Source organism: Manacus vitellinus, unplaced genomic scaffold, assembly GCF_001715985.3.
Source record: "Manacus vitellinus isolate BGI_N305 unplaced genomic scaffold, ASM171598v3 scaffold_32_pilon, whole genome shotgun sequence".
NCBI classification, from domain to species: Eukaryota; Metazoa; Chordata; class Aves; order Passeriformes; family Pipridae; genus Manacus; species Manacus vitellinus.
This window is the reverse complement of record NW_021940460.1, coordinates 6,975,703-6,992,219: the sequence shown is the minus strand read 5'-3', so window position 1 is coordinate 6,992,219 and position 16,517 is coordinate 6,975,703. Positions and strand designations below refer to the sequence as shown.

Sequence of the window (16,517 nt, the reverse complement as noted above, 5' to 3'; positions counted from 1 at the left end):
AGGTCAGGGCTGTTAGAGGTGGGTTACTGGAAGCTCGGTGCTCCTGCTGGCAGGTTTGTGCTGTGTCTGCTGTTGAGGTACAGGCTGCAATAGCAGTGTTTGTTCTCCTCTCACCCACGCAGCCACGTTGTGTTTGCCATGCAGAGGGATGTCTCACTGCCTGTGGTACAGTTACAGCTGCCTCTGTGTCCTGCTCGTACAATTTATTTATTGCTCTCTGTGTGTTGGCTTTTTTTTTTTAAAGAAAAAGGCAAGTGCAGAGGAGGAAAGATGCACGAAAGCAGACAAAAATGCTCTGCTCACCTGTAGTCGGTAGAACTTACCATGAAAAAAGAAATCTTTTGTGAATGTAAACTTTGGGTAAAGGTGATGTGCTGGCAGCTGCTGGAGGAGTCAGGTGAGATAGTGCTGAAGTGTTTTATCAGGTCTGCACACAAAAACCTGTGGTGCTTGTGGTGTGAAGAGGTTTTGAAGGCATCTTGCACACTCGTGTTGCTTCCCTTGTGGCTGTTTTGAACTGCCAGCTGGGAGATTGGCTGTTTTTTCATGCTTCTCAGGAAAGCCCTGAGAGTAGCAGAGACTTTTTACAGTAGCTGATACTAATGCATTTCTTGTCCTTTCTTCTGTTGAGCTGTTACAAGGTGGCCTTTGAGTTTACTGGGAGATTGATAAGCACACTAGGTCTGTGTCAGGACAAGCCAGCGGGACACCAGCACCTCGTTATGAAGGCTGACAGGAAAACACCACCCCAAGTGTCTGGTCCAGCTCTTTGGTATTCACCTGATGGCTTCTATTTTCAGCTGGTGGGTGTTTTGTACGTGTGTTGCAGCTTCTGTTTGAGGTTCTTAGAATGCTTTTCATCTTTGCAGCTGGCTGCACAGTATCTCTAGCTACAGAAGGAGGTCTTATCTTGCCCTTACGAAAGGTAAAATGTGTATCCAAGAGCTGATGTGTTCATGGTCTGGCAGGAAGCTCTGGCACTGTGCACAATCAGACAAATCTCCAGTTTTGGATCTTAAATCTATTTTTCACCCTTTGCTTTGTTAATGGGCTGTTAAAATTTCACCATAGGTGGGACTGTAATTCAGTAACTAGAGAGCTAAATACTAAACCAAACTGTCAGTGTGATTGTACAGGTCAAAATGGTTCACATGCATGACCTGTGTAAACCAGAATCAACCCCCATGAGCCCGTGTTCACACACTGCTGACACACCTGGTCCAAAAGTGAGTCACTTCTGATTTTTATTCCTTAATATACAAGTTCAGTTCTTGTCTTATGTGAAGTCTAATGCATTCTGCCTCATCTTATTTGCAAATATTTCTCATTTTCAAGTGAATCTATTTTTAAAACAGGACTCCAAACATATTTTTCAATATGTAACAAATGTCTGGTTTGTTGTTTGTCTGTTGAATAGAGGTAAAATTTGTTCAAAGTTAGCTCTGAATTTTTTTTTTTTTTTTTTATAATCAGCTTGTAATAAACAGGGGAAGATAGCTGCTTTCCTACCAGGGAACTGTCGTAATCTCTAACTTCTAACGATATTTTAGAAGGAAAAACTGTCATCCTTCTGTCATGTGCAGCCACAGGATTTCTGTAAGTCATGATTAAGACTTTAATTCTGGGCTTCTACAGAGTAAGTGTGGAATGAGAGAAGATAATGAAAATGGTGATCTCTGTGAAGCAGCCACTGGAGAGGGAACTGTTTCATGTTTCCTTTCCCCTTGGCCTAGGCAGCTGTTTACTGAACCTAAGCAAAACTTCCTTTTCAGATCTGGGAAGGCAAGAAAGCCGAGAGGGAGGAATTCTGCCCAAGAGTGGCATGAGGAAGCTCACAACTCTTGTGTGTCCTTTGTGGTGAAGTAAAGCCCAGAATTACAACCTTGTGCTTCTCCCACACATCGAACATGTAGGAAAGCTGCACATAACCCTGTTCCTGCTGAGGATGTTGAGGTTATAACTGCAGGCTCTCTGCTATGGGAAAGGGGTCAGTGTATATTTTGGTTTCTTATCACTTGAAGGCAGAAGGAAGTTGTATAGGAGGATGGGGAATGTCTGTTGGTGGGAATGTGTGGTGCCTCCATTGGGGTATGTGTGAGCAGCATCCTGTAGTTTGGTAGAGGCTGGGCTGTTCTGGGTTTGCCTTGGATGCAAGTCATCTCAGCTAACCTTAATTTTTCATCATGTTCACATGAGAACATGCACACTCGTGTCTGTAAGTCTGTTCCATATTTTATAGCAGCTGCTGTGATGTTATAGATGTTGCTTGAGCATGTAGGAAGAAATTTGGTTTAGTTTGCCCCGAGGATAATGGATGCTTTGGAGGGAGGAATATTTGTTTGTGCCTGACAGTATCTTGTTGAGGAAAATGGGATCTTTTGTGAATGTTACAGTGGTGGGTAGGGAGTCTGTTTAGCATTCTGAAAATAGAAATGTAAACCTGATATCCTGGGCAAGTTATGATTTTAATGACAACACTGCGTTTACCTGGCCTGTGCTCTTAACTGCTGTTGTTCGTCTGTAGCATCCTTTGCTCCCTTCCCAAAATGTCCATGGAACCATATGCACTCTGAAACACAGCTAAGATACATGCCAGGCTGCTTCTTCATCTTTGTTTCCCACCAGTACAGCATTAAAAATTTGAAGTTGGAAGTTACCATATAAAAGGAGAAAGAAAATTAATTAAAGGTCAGAGTGCTTTAGTGTAGTGAAAATTGAGAGGAGGCAGATACAAAGTTATTCAAATTGCTTTTGACTTCAGGCAGGTCGATTTTCCTATTTCTTGCACGAGTTCCCATGGTAAAAGTAGTATCTCATCGGTCTCATAACTGACCACTAGTATATGTGTTTCAAGCACAGCCAGAAATCCTCCTTTGAAGCTTTGGCCAGGCCCTACAACCGTCCTGACTTGTCTTTTCTCCATCTTTCCTTCACCTCTGAAGTGGCCTGCACCACCTGGCAAGACCTACTTACGCCTGCATTGTCTGTCAGCTCCTGCCACGTTGTGGAATACAGAGTTAAATCTAAAAATACGCTTAAAAAGAGGTGAGGGCTTTGAGCAAAGTAAAGTAAGCCACTGATTTGGGTCATGAAAGGGAATTGATGTCACTGGTTCTCCCGTTGCAGCTTTCTTGAGCTGCGAAGTTCTGTTCTGAGCCTGAAAATGCAGAGGTGCAGTGGTGAGCAAAGTAAGTGCTCCGGACAGGGAAGGGTGGTCTGGCTCCAGTTCTCCCCAGGAGACTGCCCAGATCGTGACCTTGTAAGCCTGATGAGAGAAGTCAAGGTGGTATTGAATGCCGTGCAGTTTCGTTTGTCTTCACAGTCTTCAGTGGTAGAAAACTGTCACCTGCTGCTGTCCTTTAAACAAAGAGCAACTGCGGCATCGGGTGATTAAATGCTTCATCCAAAATTCCGTCAGGAACCTGTGGTGAGCTGGATACTTCCCTCCATCTCTTCTGTCATAGGCTAGTCCATCATCAGGAGACCACTGTTCTAACATAAATCTGGTCAAAAAACCTTAAGCCCCTGTGAAAGGAGTCGTGTGCAATTTTTTGCCCATTACGGAGTGGTTATGTGGCTTCAGTAATGTTTGTTAAGTGCTTTGATATGCTTTGGTGAAGGACAGAGTGTTAATAATTAAAATCGTAAAGAAGTTCTAACGTAGTATGGGGGATGACAACCGCTTTCTGGTCTGTTAGTTAACAAAAATGCAAAATATAAATGGACGAATCAGCAGGAATTGAGTTGAACGCTCCCTTCCCCCAGCCACCTGCATGGGCTGAGCACAGAAAGCAGCTAATTGTCTGCTCTGCTGCGGAGATGAAAGAAGCTGGTCCTACAACAGGAAAGGCTATTGAACTGCATGAAGGTGGTAAATTATCAGCACTGAAAACCTTTTGAGTTGGTATCTTTACGTGCGTTATTTGTTCTGGTATTGACAGCGCTGATGAAACTGGTATCTCGTGACACGAGTCTTATGTTTCAGTCCCTGTAATTAAGAGGTCGGTAAAATTGAAACTTGTTTTATAAAACTACGCCATCGCCCTGTTTGGGTATAGTCGAAGGGTGTGTTTGGTGAGGACAGGCCCTGTTAATGGCTTTATCTTGGCCCGGCTAACGAGCTGTTTGCAGAACTGCTCTGATTTGCAATGGGCAGACTGTAAAGCAGCCTCGTGTTTGTCCATTTTCCTGCTAGCAGTTCCATTTGCAGAGTGCAGGCAGGAGCAGGCTTCTTGCCAGCAACAGCTTCATTCAGATTAGGGCTTTAGTTCAATTATGTCCAATTAACTTTTATTGCAGATAGCAGTGATAATTACTTGCAAGTCAATTTTTTGGCTGTGGTTATCCCAAGGCTAAAGTCTGAGCTTGATGGATTTTAATAACTGAAGTGACGTGTAGCTTTTCCTTCTTTTTTTCTTCTCCAGGCCTCAATTAGATGAAAGGTCAGAAGCTATGTAAAAATCCATCTTATGATTAAGGCCAACTGTTCTACTCTTCAGCAGATGCATAGTACTGTGTTTTAAAATAATCTCTTGGGACAGACCTAAAAAAAGGCTTTTTAAACTCTTCGGATCATAACCTTGAGCTCACTGCTGCTTTATCTGAAGAGTCAATTTGATGGAGCTGATGCCACACGTGGCAATACCTGGAGCCGAGAGCCACTGCCTTGCCTTTTTTTACTGCACTGCATCCTGTTCCAAATTGCTCACCTAGAAGCCTTTAGTGGTAGCCCTTGGGCATGAGGAGTGTGATATGAACAATATTCCATTTAAGTGCTGTTATCCCAAAGCTGCTTCATTTTCTTCCCTGTTGAGCGTTGCCATCCCAGCTCCGAGAGAGGAGCAGAGCTGCATTTAAATTCTCTCTGCCTTCCCCACCAAACTAATTTTGTTGCCTGAGTAACATTATAAATGGAGGTCAGCCTAAAAGGTGACGTGGTGTACAAGCAAAATCATAGTTAATTAAACGGCAAGAAGCAAAAATTGATTTTGATCGAAACTGTTGCAGGGCTCTACAAAAGGTCCACCTGAATACAGAAAGCCAAAGGTCCTGGGCTGGCAGGTGCTGACAGTGCACTCCCCGTGCTACAAAAAATGACTTTCCATTGTTCAGTTTCCTATTTATTTATCCCCAAGTACACTCCATGCTGTTGTGATTTATTGCCATTTCAGAGGACAACCTCTCTGCCCACTATTTTGCAGTTTTCCATTTATAAAGCATTAAGAGGATGTGATACCAGCTGGTGATGAATACAGTGCTAGTTTGGTAATTTTCTTCCAGGAAACGGTAAGATTTATCTCTGGCTCCTCAGCAGCCCTGGGAAAGGGCCATTCTGGTAAGTGCCCAAGAATAAAGGGGAGTTTTAGGGCTGGAAAAAGGCAGGAAGCCTGCAGGATCAGTCTAGACGCTGTCAAGCAAGGCATGGCTGACTGGAAGGAGTTGTATTGAATGCTGAGGTTGGCAGGAGGGTTCAGTGTCTGCAGTTGACACGAACAAATCTTTGAAACCCCTAGATTTTAGGTTACTTTGGGAGAAGGAAAAGGAATGAGTCTCCTTGGTGTCGAGCAGCCTGCCGGGGGGTAAATGAGACACTGAGTTTCCCTCGGAGCATGAAAATTGGCCCGGATTCAATTATGTTTCCTGGCAAGCTCTTGCAGACATTTGTACCAAAGAAACTTCACAACCCCGAGTTAGTTTTTGTTGTTGCTTGCAGCATTTATAAGTGCTGAACTTGGCATGTGCCGCGTGCGCCCAGGGGGGGTGGATTGCCGTAAATCCTGCCGGCGGCAATGGAACTGTGGCTGTGGAACTTCACGGGACTACCCGTGGAACAAGGAGCAGAGGAGAAGCGAAGCGTATCAGCCAGCCACAAGCCTTTAACAACCCTCACACGGCTTAGGGGGACCCCGGGGTGCTGGAAACTTGGAATAGTTCGGAGCTTTTCTTTTGTGTGTGGGTGGATGCTCCCGCTTCCTCCTGGCCTCAGGCTTTGTGAAGGAGCCCGCAGTTAATCGTGGAATTTCAAACATGCGTGTTTACTTTCAGGAACCTAACTTTAGACTTCACCAGCTTGCTTTCGTCTAAACCAGCTCAGTTTCCCATATTTCACTGGCCAGGGATGGTTTGTGGGGAGTGTTTCCTTTGAGTTCTCACCCTGGAAGGCCTCTTGGGAGCTTCAGAGGCTGGCGTATCTAAAAACTTGGCAATAACTACATATGTGGGCTGTTTATATAATGATAAAGCTGTGTTAGAGTGTTAGAAATTTCCCAGTAGTACTGAGTTGCTTTACACCTAGGTTTTACTCTAGGTTATAAAAGTAACCCCTGGCCTGAGAAACACTGGGTCTGGCAGAGGCAGTAAATACTAAAATGTTGAATATGAGTCAGAATATAATATATTTCTTCCAAGTACAGAAAGGCAGTATCATGGTAAATTTTACTGGAACTGATTCCTAGCTCTGCAGGGAGGGTGTCCCTGGGCAGTGGGTGGAGGTGAGTCCTTCCATCCTGCCTGGTGAGTCTTGTGGTGTGACTGGTGTGCACTGTGCTGCCAGGACCAAAAAACACCCTGATGTGCAGGTAAGGCTGAACATAACAGTCATCGTGAAATGTGCCAATTACCCCGAGATCCCAAGCACTGCAAATCCCTCTTAAGCTTAACATGCTTTGATTTAATTTTTAATAAATCTTCGGAGAAAAAAAAATCTGTTCACGTGTCTAAACCTGCTATTTTGTAGAGCGTCCTACGTGTGCTGTTAAGATTATATCCTGCAACCATATTAGATTAAAATCACTTCAAAGAGGGGTATTTATTTATTTATTCCTATCTAATGATTGCTTTCCTCTGGAAATATACTTTATCTTTTTATATGCATATATGTTTTCAAGGCAGAGCTCACTGTGCTGTGTTTGGCAGTGTACAGAATCAGTTTAGAAACTTTTAAGGTTTTCACAGTTCACAGCCCTCCATTGCTGGGTGCCACAGGCTTGTTGGTCAGCTGTTGGCAGCTGATGGTTTAGATGATATGTTGGAGTTGTCTGTGCCAGCTTGTGCTCAGGAAGAGTCAGGTCAGAAAGTAGTAGTCGGGTGCTGAGTATCTCAGGGAATGAATGTTAATTAATTTGTAACCAAAAAAATGAATAAGGGACTTGTGAAGATATTTCAAATGCCTTTGTTTTCAAAATACTGAGATCTCGATTTTGAAAACCTGTATTGATTTCATAGAGAACAAAATTTGAAGCAGGATTTTATTTATAATATGAAATTCAGCGATGGAGTTATGGTCAGCACTTCTGTATAAGGCTGAATTTCTTTCTTTAATGCTCAGCAGTGACCTAGATGTCATCAATTTGGTTACTGCAAATCAAGCTAAAAGAGTGATTTTATGCTTCTACTTAAAATTATTTTTGTAAGTCCAGTATTTCATTTAAAATTATTATTGCCACCCCGGTCTTTTATGAACCTTTGGCATTACCTAAAATGATTATCCGCCTGCGGGAACAACTTACCTTTATAGCTCTCTCTAAAACATTGCTCTCAGTATTGGAGCTAAAGCTTCTGTAAATACATGTTTTGACCTTCAAGGAAACGCTGCTGTCATAGAACAGGAGCCTGGCTATTCTGAGGTGAACGCTGTGACCACTCTTAATCACTTGTTCTCTCTCCTAATGTACCATTATCCTGTTTATTGCTGTGTGCGCCTCGCTGGGGCACTTCAGCAAGAGGCTTTCTCAAAGTGTCACAGTGTTCAGGCTCTAATGAGCGTTAATGATGGAGCAGGTGAGCAAACCCTCCCCACATCTTGCTGTCAGAAATGCTGCTCCTTCAGTCAGAGAGCAGCGGTGCTCTTTCAGGGCTGCGCACAAACTTGCCATCAATCAAATAACGTTTTAGACACCGACCTCCCTTGCTCGTGCAGGGACGGGAAGGGATCCTGGGCTGGCGTCAGACATTGCTGGAGTAAAAGGTGGATGCTCAGGTGAATATGGGAATAGTGTGATCTGTTTTTCTGTCTACAGTGAATGCTCTTTAATTTTGTTTGTCTGCTTTTCACTGAGAAATAGGTCTTGTTTTTTTGCCAGTCTTCTGAAGTTGATGAAATGAGGAAAAAAGGAAAACACAATTATTATTTTTTTCTTGCTGACTGTGGGTGTTTCTGTTGCTTACTCAGGTAAAGCTCTGACAACTCACAGTGGTTTTGTCTTCTGATTAAAAGGAGCTCGATTCTTGTTTTGTCTTTTTGGTCTTGCTGGGCACGATTTGGGATGAGAAACTGCTGCCCACAGGCTGTTTGCAAAGTTTCACTGAACGTTGCATACTTACAGTCATGAATGAATCTCATCTATAAAGGTCGAGCAACTTTTCAGTCCCTCAAGCAATTCCTTGATGTTGTGGATGTGACAGGTCTTCAGTCATCGTTTCTGAGCATCTTCTGAAAGACTCCAAGAATTCCACCTCCTTCAGAGAGTCAGAAAAAGATCCAGGTTTAGATTTATTTTACAAGGTTTTACAGCTGCATATTTTGGACTTCTGGCAGTGCAGATTGTTGCTGTCTCCTAGGAGTGAAGTGGAGAATGATACAGACTGGTTCTGTTGGTGGTTGCACTGTTGGGCCCTGCACCTTGGTGAGGTGGTTGTGAGTTTCTCACAGGACTGAGTTGGTGTTACTCTGTGTGGGTGAATGGGCAACAGCATGGAGTTGTCAAGCTGACATTCAGTGCCCAAGACTACTTTTGTTAGTCACAGTGGCACCCAACAGGCTCTCTCAGCCGCACTCAGTCAGCTTTTAAGAGCACTCGCTCAGTGAAGGTGCAGAACTTTTCATAAATTAATATTTGAATGAGATTTCTTGGCTGTTGGTTTAATCAACCTTTGCGTGTTGAACCGAGGAGATGCATAAACATGGAGCTAATGAACTGTACACAGTGAGTAATTTTTGTGCTGCAGGAAAGCTTTAAGTCCTTGCTGTTCACTCCATTGGTGCAAGTGTTCCACGGGTGGGCTGACTCGTGGTGGTGGTCTGAGGTGAGGTTTCAACTTAAAGTCTTCAAAATGTCCCTGCAGAACTCTGCTGTTGGAGGTTTCTGGAGCAGGAAGGTGGTGGTGCTGTCCAGGACACAGCGCTGATGGTTGTGTCAGTGTCATCCAAAGGCTTCACATTGTTTGTGCCATCCTTGGCAGTGAGACTCTTTCAGAAGTGGCCTCTGAGAGATTTTGGCAGCCGTGCCTTCTCGTGTTAGGCTTGAGCTTTCTGCTTTGCCCCTTTAGATCTTTGAATGCCTCCCCAGTTGTGTTTTAATTGTGAAACTACGACTGAAATTAAATCAGCTTACAACTCTTGAATCTTTCCACTCTTCCCATATTTTGGAGGTCATCTAACAAGTCCCAGCACCTTTTTAGGTGCTCCTTGGGTATTTTGCTTCCGTATAGCAGCACTGATGGTTGTGGAGATCAGGACAAGGAGAAATCAACTGATTTCCCCCGTGGCTCTGCCACCCTGTTTCCCAGAACTTTATGAAGTGTTGTGGCTGGCTGAGGCCAGGGGGGTTTGAGCAGGGGTTTGGACCAGGTGGCCTTTAGAGGCCTTGTTCCAACTTAAATCTCTGTCTGTAATTGCAGTAATGTTGGGACACTTTGAGCCCCAGTTAACTTTGTTGCTGGGATCCCCCCTTTGTACAGCAATGGTGGGATTTGAAGGGAGTTGTGCAGTATTTCCATATAAAGAGCTTTAGTGCTCCATGTGTTCATTTTGATGTTTGATTTCCTAAATGCTGAACCAAGCAGAAGAGGATGGTGGCACCTCTGCAGCCCCTTCGTGCAGGAGGCACATCTTGCCATTGTCTGCCCCAGAGCCGTGCGGGTTATTGAGTCTCCGCTGAAATGAAGGAAGTTGTAGCCATTCATCTTTCAGCCTAATGGACCACAGAAATTACAAGCTGTAGCATGCAGCTTAATCTTGCCACAAGGCAGAGTGCTGCATACTTTGCCTTCAATTTATGCATGCCATGCCTTTTTATTAAATGTGAAAGAGCAGTTGACAGGGTTTCTCCAGAGGACTTGCCTTGGCTATACCTGGTGGACAGCCAGTGCGTTTCAGCATAGTGAAATGAATGATGGTGGTTTTTTTACCGTTCATAACAACCACCTTTGAAATTTGAGGACAGACTTATGGATTATTCTCTGTGTGTCAAGCAGCAGAGGAGAGCGAGACAGCTATTTTGGTTTTAACCCTGCAGATGACCCACTTCTTGAAGTGTTTCTGTTGCCGTTATGAGATGCAGTAAGGGCTGGAGCAGCGGTTTCATCTGTGCTTGGTCAGGCCTTCACCCAGGGATGGCTCTTTGCCGCTTTCTTTTCTCTGTTCCTCCTTGTATTATAACTTTGAATTGTCTCTCTGTTGTTGCAGTGTGCAGAGGAGTGAATGCCCCATGTTGTGTTAGTGCCTGTCTGCCATGCTGGCCTGTCTGCCAGGACCAGGCGACCTCTCCTTTCAGCTTCTTTCTTACACGCAGATGAACACTGGACTTCAGAAATGTGAGTGACGTTTTGTCTGCAGGATGTGGTTAACTGTTAAATCTGGCTCTGGGACAGCTGTGACATAAACATTTAGGATACAGTGGAAAAACTATTTAATGTAGAGTCTTTCTTTTGTTATGCCTTCAAGGCATCCATCAGTAATGGCTCTGAGAAATGGCTGTGGAGGTTCACGTGTGTACAGCAAGCTTTCCCCTGTTCCTGGCTCTATAAAGGTTAATTTTAACCACAGCAGGATGCAGTGCAAGTGAGGTTCCTGTGAGATTTGTGCCTCTTTGCTGAAAATGTTTTGTGCTAAAAGTGTGCCAGCTGATTTGCTTCTTAACACAACTTTTTCCTCACTCTTTTTCACTTCCCTTCGTGTAATTACTCATAGACACTGATAAAAGTTGGATCAGTCTAATGCAAAGCTTTTGAGGTCAGCAGCTCTTGCTCTGCATACCTGGGGCTTATACTACAAATATTAGTGAGCTATTCCAAATTACTAAAGTTCAAAGTTTCTGTCTTCTTTCTGATGTCTCTTTGGTGCCTCTGAAAATACGTCTGCAGAGTGCTCTGATAATTCTTTTTTGATAACTTCAGTCATTTTTTTCATAGTTGTACTGGTGTTTTTAAGAACAGCTTATACTTGGGAATGTAAGTTTACAGGCTAGATATTTTTTTTAACTCTTACTCTGTCTCTCCTCTTTATCACTGAAGTTACACCTTGATTGTTCAGCTAAAAATTCAGAATTACCAGGTTTCAGTGTAAGATCTGTGTGCTTGGTCCTTAGGGCTGTGACCTGTCTCTTGCATTTGAAATGTGCATTGGGTTGATCTCTGTACCCTCAGCTTGCTGATGGACTCGTTGCTCTTTAAAACCAAGTGATTTACAGTCCAGTTGTAGCTAAATTGTTTTCCTATAGTGATGCTACTGAAAAGAGGTAAGATAATTTTGCAATTAATTAAGGGTGACATGCTCCTGGTCCTGCCAGAAGTGACTGGCAGTGTTCATGTAACACATGTGCTCCCCCACAGCACTTGCACAGCACTTCTGCTGACTCCATGGGCTTGTAATTGTAATGACACTCAGCAGTAGTAATACTCTTTGCTCACCAAAGGACTGGTGATGGCATGAAACTGGGCATCCCCCTCCTTTCTCTTCCCCATTTCCAGTGTGAGCGTTGCTGACGCGCCTGTTCCGAAGGCCGTGGGATAAGAATGTGCCCAGGTCTGTACATTACAAGAAGTCTCTTTGGCAAAGCTTAGTTCTGAAAGCATGTCATCCTGGTTCATGTGAGGGCAGCTGTGCATAAATCAGGTATTTGCTAATTACAGCTTTACAAGGCGACATGCTGGTGTGTTGGGCAGTTTCCTCACCTGATAGTACCTGATGCTGTTCCGGAGATCTGCCGATCCCTGTGCTGAAAGCATTGCTGTGTCCTGCTCAGTGAAGAGCTCTGGGAACTGCATTTAGAAGAATTTAGGACATAAAGTAGCTGGCAGGCACGGGCTGGCAGTGGTAATGCTCAGCTGTTGGGTTTGTTCTGATTTAGATGGAAGATGAAACTGCTGGTACAGACCTCGCTCGCCCCCGCTGCAGATGTGGGTACGATTAATTGGTGTGTTTCTCTCGTGCCTTATATGCATGAGTAGCCCAGCCCCTGGCCAGGGGAAAGCTGAGTTAATGAGCATTTTTTAATGAACAGTGACTTGTGACTTTTGATGGGGGGTGGAAACAGGCTGTAATAATAGTGCTGTTGCTTTTATAAAAGGCACAGAACTCCACAAGATTGCTTTTCTTCAGACTTACAGTGTTTGTATTAATAATTTTTAAGTGTAGTTTTCTGGATCAGACTTTTTATTAGTGCCTTAAAATCCACATTAGCTCAATTACCTTCTTTTTCCATATTCACTCTCAAACAAGAGGCTTTTTCTGAAAGGTGGTCTGTGCAGTAGGAGTTAGGTAGATCAGTATACACATATTTTTTCCTTCAGAAACCGATGACTGCAGGACTGCCAATTTCAGTATTTTTTGTTGAATTTCAGCCTGAATTCAGGCTAACCCTGAAATTAATCCTTATCCACCCAGGGGATTTCTCACTGACTCCATATTGATATTTTTTCCTTCTTCCCAGTGATTCCAGTGTTAATCTGACTAGTCAATTGGGATACTTGAGGCAGGAATTTTGGATCTGTGTCTGCAGCTGCTTTTGGATACAGAGACAGTGCCACACGGTCTGGGAGAAAAAGGGTCATTTTTTGTGACAGTGGTGCAAAATAAAGCAAAAGGTGCTTCTTGGAGAGCATTTTGTTGGGGGGGAACATGACAGAGAAGAGCAGATTGGGACTGAACACGTAATCTTCAGCTAAATTGAGGGTTTTGGGAGGGCTCTTTCTGTAAAGCCTGTAGAGAAACTGCTGAAATTGAGATTTTTATGCAAAAGATGGACACAGCTGTTTTTGGTTTGTCCCAAACCTAGTGCTCTCATTAGGGTAGGAATCCTGGAGGCCTCTTTGTATTTTGTTTAATGTTAATGAAAATTTAACCACGAACAGCTTTAAAAGCAGTGGATTTTAAAGCCTTAATGTGAAATGCACTTAAAAGATATTACATTAGTGCTGAGGTGAGGCAGGGAAGTCTGTCTCATTCCATGGCAAAAATAGCTCCAGCGGTGAGACGTGCAGGAATGTGACCAGAGGAATTGGTTGCCACAGGATTAGCGGGAGTGTGGACTTGCAGCTCACCAATTTATTGGGGTAATTGCTCCTAGGCACAGCTTTGTCGTATAACAAACGTGAAATAATTACTTTTCAATAAAAGTATTCTGCCTTGCATTCACCACTAGGGAGCTTCCCGGAGCTCATCCCATTGTTTTCCTAATGAAGCTTCTTCATCCGCCATTGCCTCATTATTTTATTATGTCCTGATCTGGAATTCTTGCACACAAGTGATGATATTCTAATACCAGCGTTTTCTTTTGGACTATTCTTGCAGGTTTTCCATGCACCGGAACTAATTGTTCTTTACTGGTTTGTAGGATATTTATATGGGATATTCAGACTCTTGCTCACCCCATAATGCCTTTCTCCTGTAATATTTTACTACCTTAATTATTAAAGTCATGGAATCTTGCCTGTGGAACTACCAGCAAAGCACATTTTAAGCAGCACATTGGGGCACTCAGAAATACATCACCTTCAGGCCTGAGTAGCACGGCTGAGTTAGTCTGTAGTAAAAGGAGCATCATCTTAACCTGAATATAGACCAGGCCCTGTTTGAAATGGTGGTTGGGTTCAGGAAATCCCGTCCAAGGGATTTAAAAGATGGTTTGCCTTCTGTAAGATGCCAGATTTGTTGTTGGGATGTCATTTAAGTTTAACTGAGGGGTTATTTTCTCTCGTCAGAGGAAGGAGTTCTTCCAAATTTGGGATTAGTGGCGTGTGTCTAACTAAAAGGTGCAACCTGTTCAAACATCCGTGTTTTAGCTGCTTCCTAAAAGTTTCCATCACAATTTCTGCAGAACAGAAAAACAGATGCTTGTGTAAGAGAATATTTAGTGTGTCTGTTCAGTATTTGTATTTACCACCTAATTTTCTGATTTGCCTGTGGAAATGTAATCCAGGATGGGAAGTTTTGATGGCAGAGCTGTCTTAAAGTATCTACTTAATTTTTTTGTCTGAAAATAGAATGTGACAATGGCTATAAGTGTAATATAAACCATAACACAGACAGGTTCCTTTGTCCTTTTCTTCTTCTCTAGTTCATGGTGGGTTGCCAGGGTCATCTCTTGGGGAAGGAATAGACCTTGATGAGTGTGGGCAATGCTAAAAATAAAGGTTGGGAGTTCATGAAGGCCTTGGCTGTTGAGGCAAGGCAGTGCTGGCAGATGCCATTTGGAGGCTCTTCTCTCCGTTAGGAGCGCAGCAGCTCACTCAAAAGGGCAGATATGAACCACCTGCCTGCAGGGGCAGGTACAGGGATGTGAACAGAGAGGATGTTTGGGTTAATATTTCCTTTGATTAAGAGAAAGGGATGATATGTCCCAGAGTCTGGACAGCACAGGGAGTACGAGTATAATCGGCGCCGTGGTACGTGCTGTGCTAGAGATATAAGACAAACTGCTCTTAAGCTTCTTATTTCACAAAAGATATTTTTAATATTTCTATAATTACCCTTCCTTCTGGTTTCCATCCTATTTTCCATTTTCTGACCTTTTCTTTCTGAAAGTGAGAGCTCTTAGAGCAGAGCTGCTCTCCCTCACCTGTGACGACTGGAAGCTGCAGGATGCAAAGGGAGAGGTGGCTGGTACTCATGTATCCAAGAGTCTTTTGGAGGCAATTTGCTTAAAAGAATGAGAGATGGATTTTCAAGAGGAAAGGCTGTTTGCCTGGGAGTAGCAAGCTCTTTGCTGGAGCATTAGATTTCTTTGGGTCAGAGGGCCAGATGTGGGGCTGGAGTGCTCTTGGGCTCTGGAGGAACTGGCTGTCACATTCCCCACTGTTCTCAGCACAGCAGCAGAAGCCACGGGGATGCTGAAAATTGTAGCAAAAAGGATGGACGTTTTTTTCCCAGTAAATTTGTTTACAAGGTGAGGGGGTAAAAAAGTCAAGCAAAAGCAAAGTGGGATTGTCAAAGCTGCAAGCCATTATTTGAAAATTATAAAATCAGCAGTAGTCCCATAGGAGTTAGGCAGCGGAGCTGTGGTAAGAAACAGCCCAGCTCTCTGCTTGGCATATGATTATGGCAGAAGAGGCACAAGCATTTCCCTAGATTTCTGAAGTTCTTTGCAGAAGCAGTTTGAGCTTATGGGCCAGGTAGGTGTCTGGTAAATCAGAGGAAGTGAAACCACACCCTCTGTCTCCAGAAGCCTCTTGTCTGTGTCTGGGGAGCAGTATGAGTTTAATCTTGTGAGGTAATCACATTTTGCCATGTGATATGGGCATGTGCTTAGCAAGGTGCCACCCTGAAAAGTCAGCTGAAGAAATAATTGCAAGCCATAAATTAATGAACCTGCTTCCATTTGCTGAGCTTGGACCAACAAGGGCTTCCTAATAGACAGCAAGACACTCAAAGTGCTTTCCAATGTCAGCACCTAGGAAAGGACTCGGGTGTAAATGGAGGCTTCAGCTGAAGCTTTGATGTGTGTTGAGTTTGCAGGGCAAGATTTTGGTGATGGGGAACTACAGGAGTGGCTTCTGTGAGAAGCTGCTTAGAAAATTCCCCCATGTCCAAAGGAGCCGGTGCCAGCTGGCTCCAGGACAGACCTGCTGCTGGCCAAGGCTCTGGGATAACAGATTTAAGAAGGGAGAAAAACCTGCACAACTGCAGCTGGAGAGAGAAGTGAGAATATGTGAGAGGAACAGCTCTGCAGACCCCCAGGGCACGGAAGAAGGAGGGGGAGGAGGTGCTCCAGGTGCAGGAGCAGAGATTCCCATGCAGCCTGTGGGGAAGACCATGGTGAGGCACGTTTGCCCCTGCAGCCCATGGAGGTCCACAGGGGAGTAGAGGTCCATCTGCAGCCCATGGAAGACCCCCATGCTGGAGTAGCTGGATGCCTGAAGGAGGCTGTAACCCCACGGGAAGCCCACGCTGGAGCCACCATTCCCTGTCCCCCTGCACCGCAGAGATGGAGAAAGTTGGGAGTGAAGTTGAGCCCAGGAAGAAGGGAGGGGTGGAGGGATGGGGTTTTAGGATTTGGTTTTATTTCTCATTACCCTACTCTTACTTGATTGGTAATAAACTAAACTAATTCTCCCCAAGTCGTCTGTTTTGCTCATGACAGTAGTTGGTGAGTGATCTCTCCCTGTCTTTATCCTGACCCACAAGCCTTTTGCTGTTTCCTCTTCCCTGTCCAGCTGAGGAAGAGAATGAAAGAACGGCTTTGGGGGGCACCTGGTGCCCAGCCAGGGTCAGCCAACCACAGTCTGGTTCTCACCTCGGGATTACAGGGGGTTCATATTTAATTTGTAGCTTTCTGATTTTGAATCACACGGTAAAAATA

The 16,517-nt window shown here is 44.1% G+C and overlaps 1 protein-coding gene across 3 annotated transcripts in view; it reads left to right on the top strand.

The window, feature by feature from the left end:
* The window catches only part of FAM222B (family with sequence similarity 222 member B), a 35,966-nt gene that overhangs the window by 14,846 nt on the left and 4,603 nt on the right, over positions 1-16,517 (top strand). Inside the window, exons 1-2 of one of the 3 annotated variants that reach the window (XR_001921163.1) lie at positions 10,431-10,533; positions 15,674-15,796. The exons of 1 other annotated variant lie outside the window; for it this stretch is intronic. Coding sequence is in view for 1 of the 2 variants with exons in the window: in XM_008930445.2 (XP_008928693.1) it covers positions 10,452-10,533 (82 nt within the window). In the remaining variant the exon portion in view is untranslated. Of the gene's footprint in view, positions 1-10,405; positions 10,534-15,673; positions 15,797-16,517 lie in introns of those variants that run through there. One more of the 3 variants, XM_008930445.2, reaches the window with a different exon arrangement.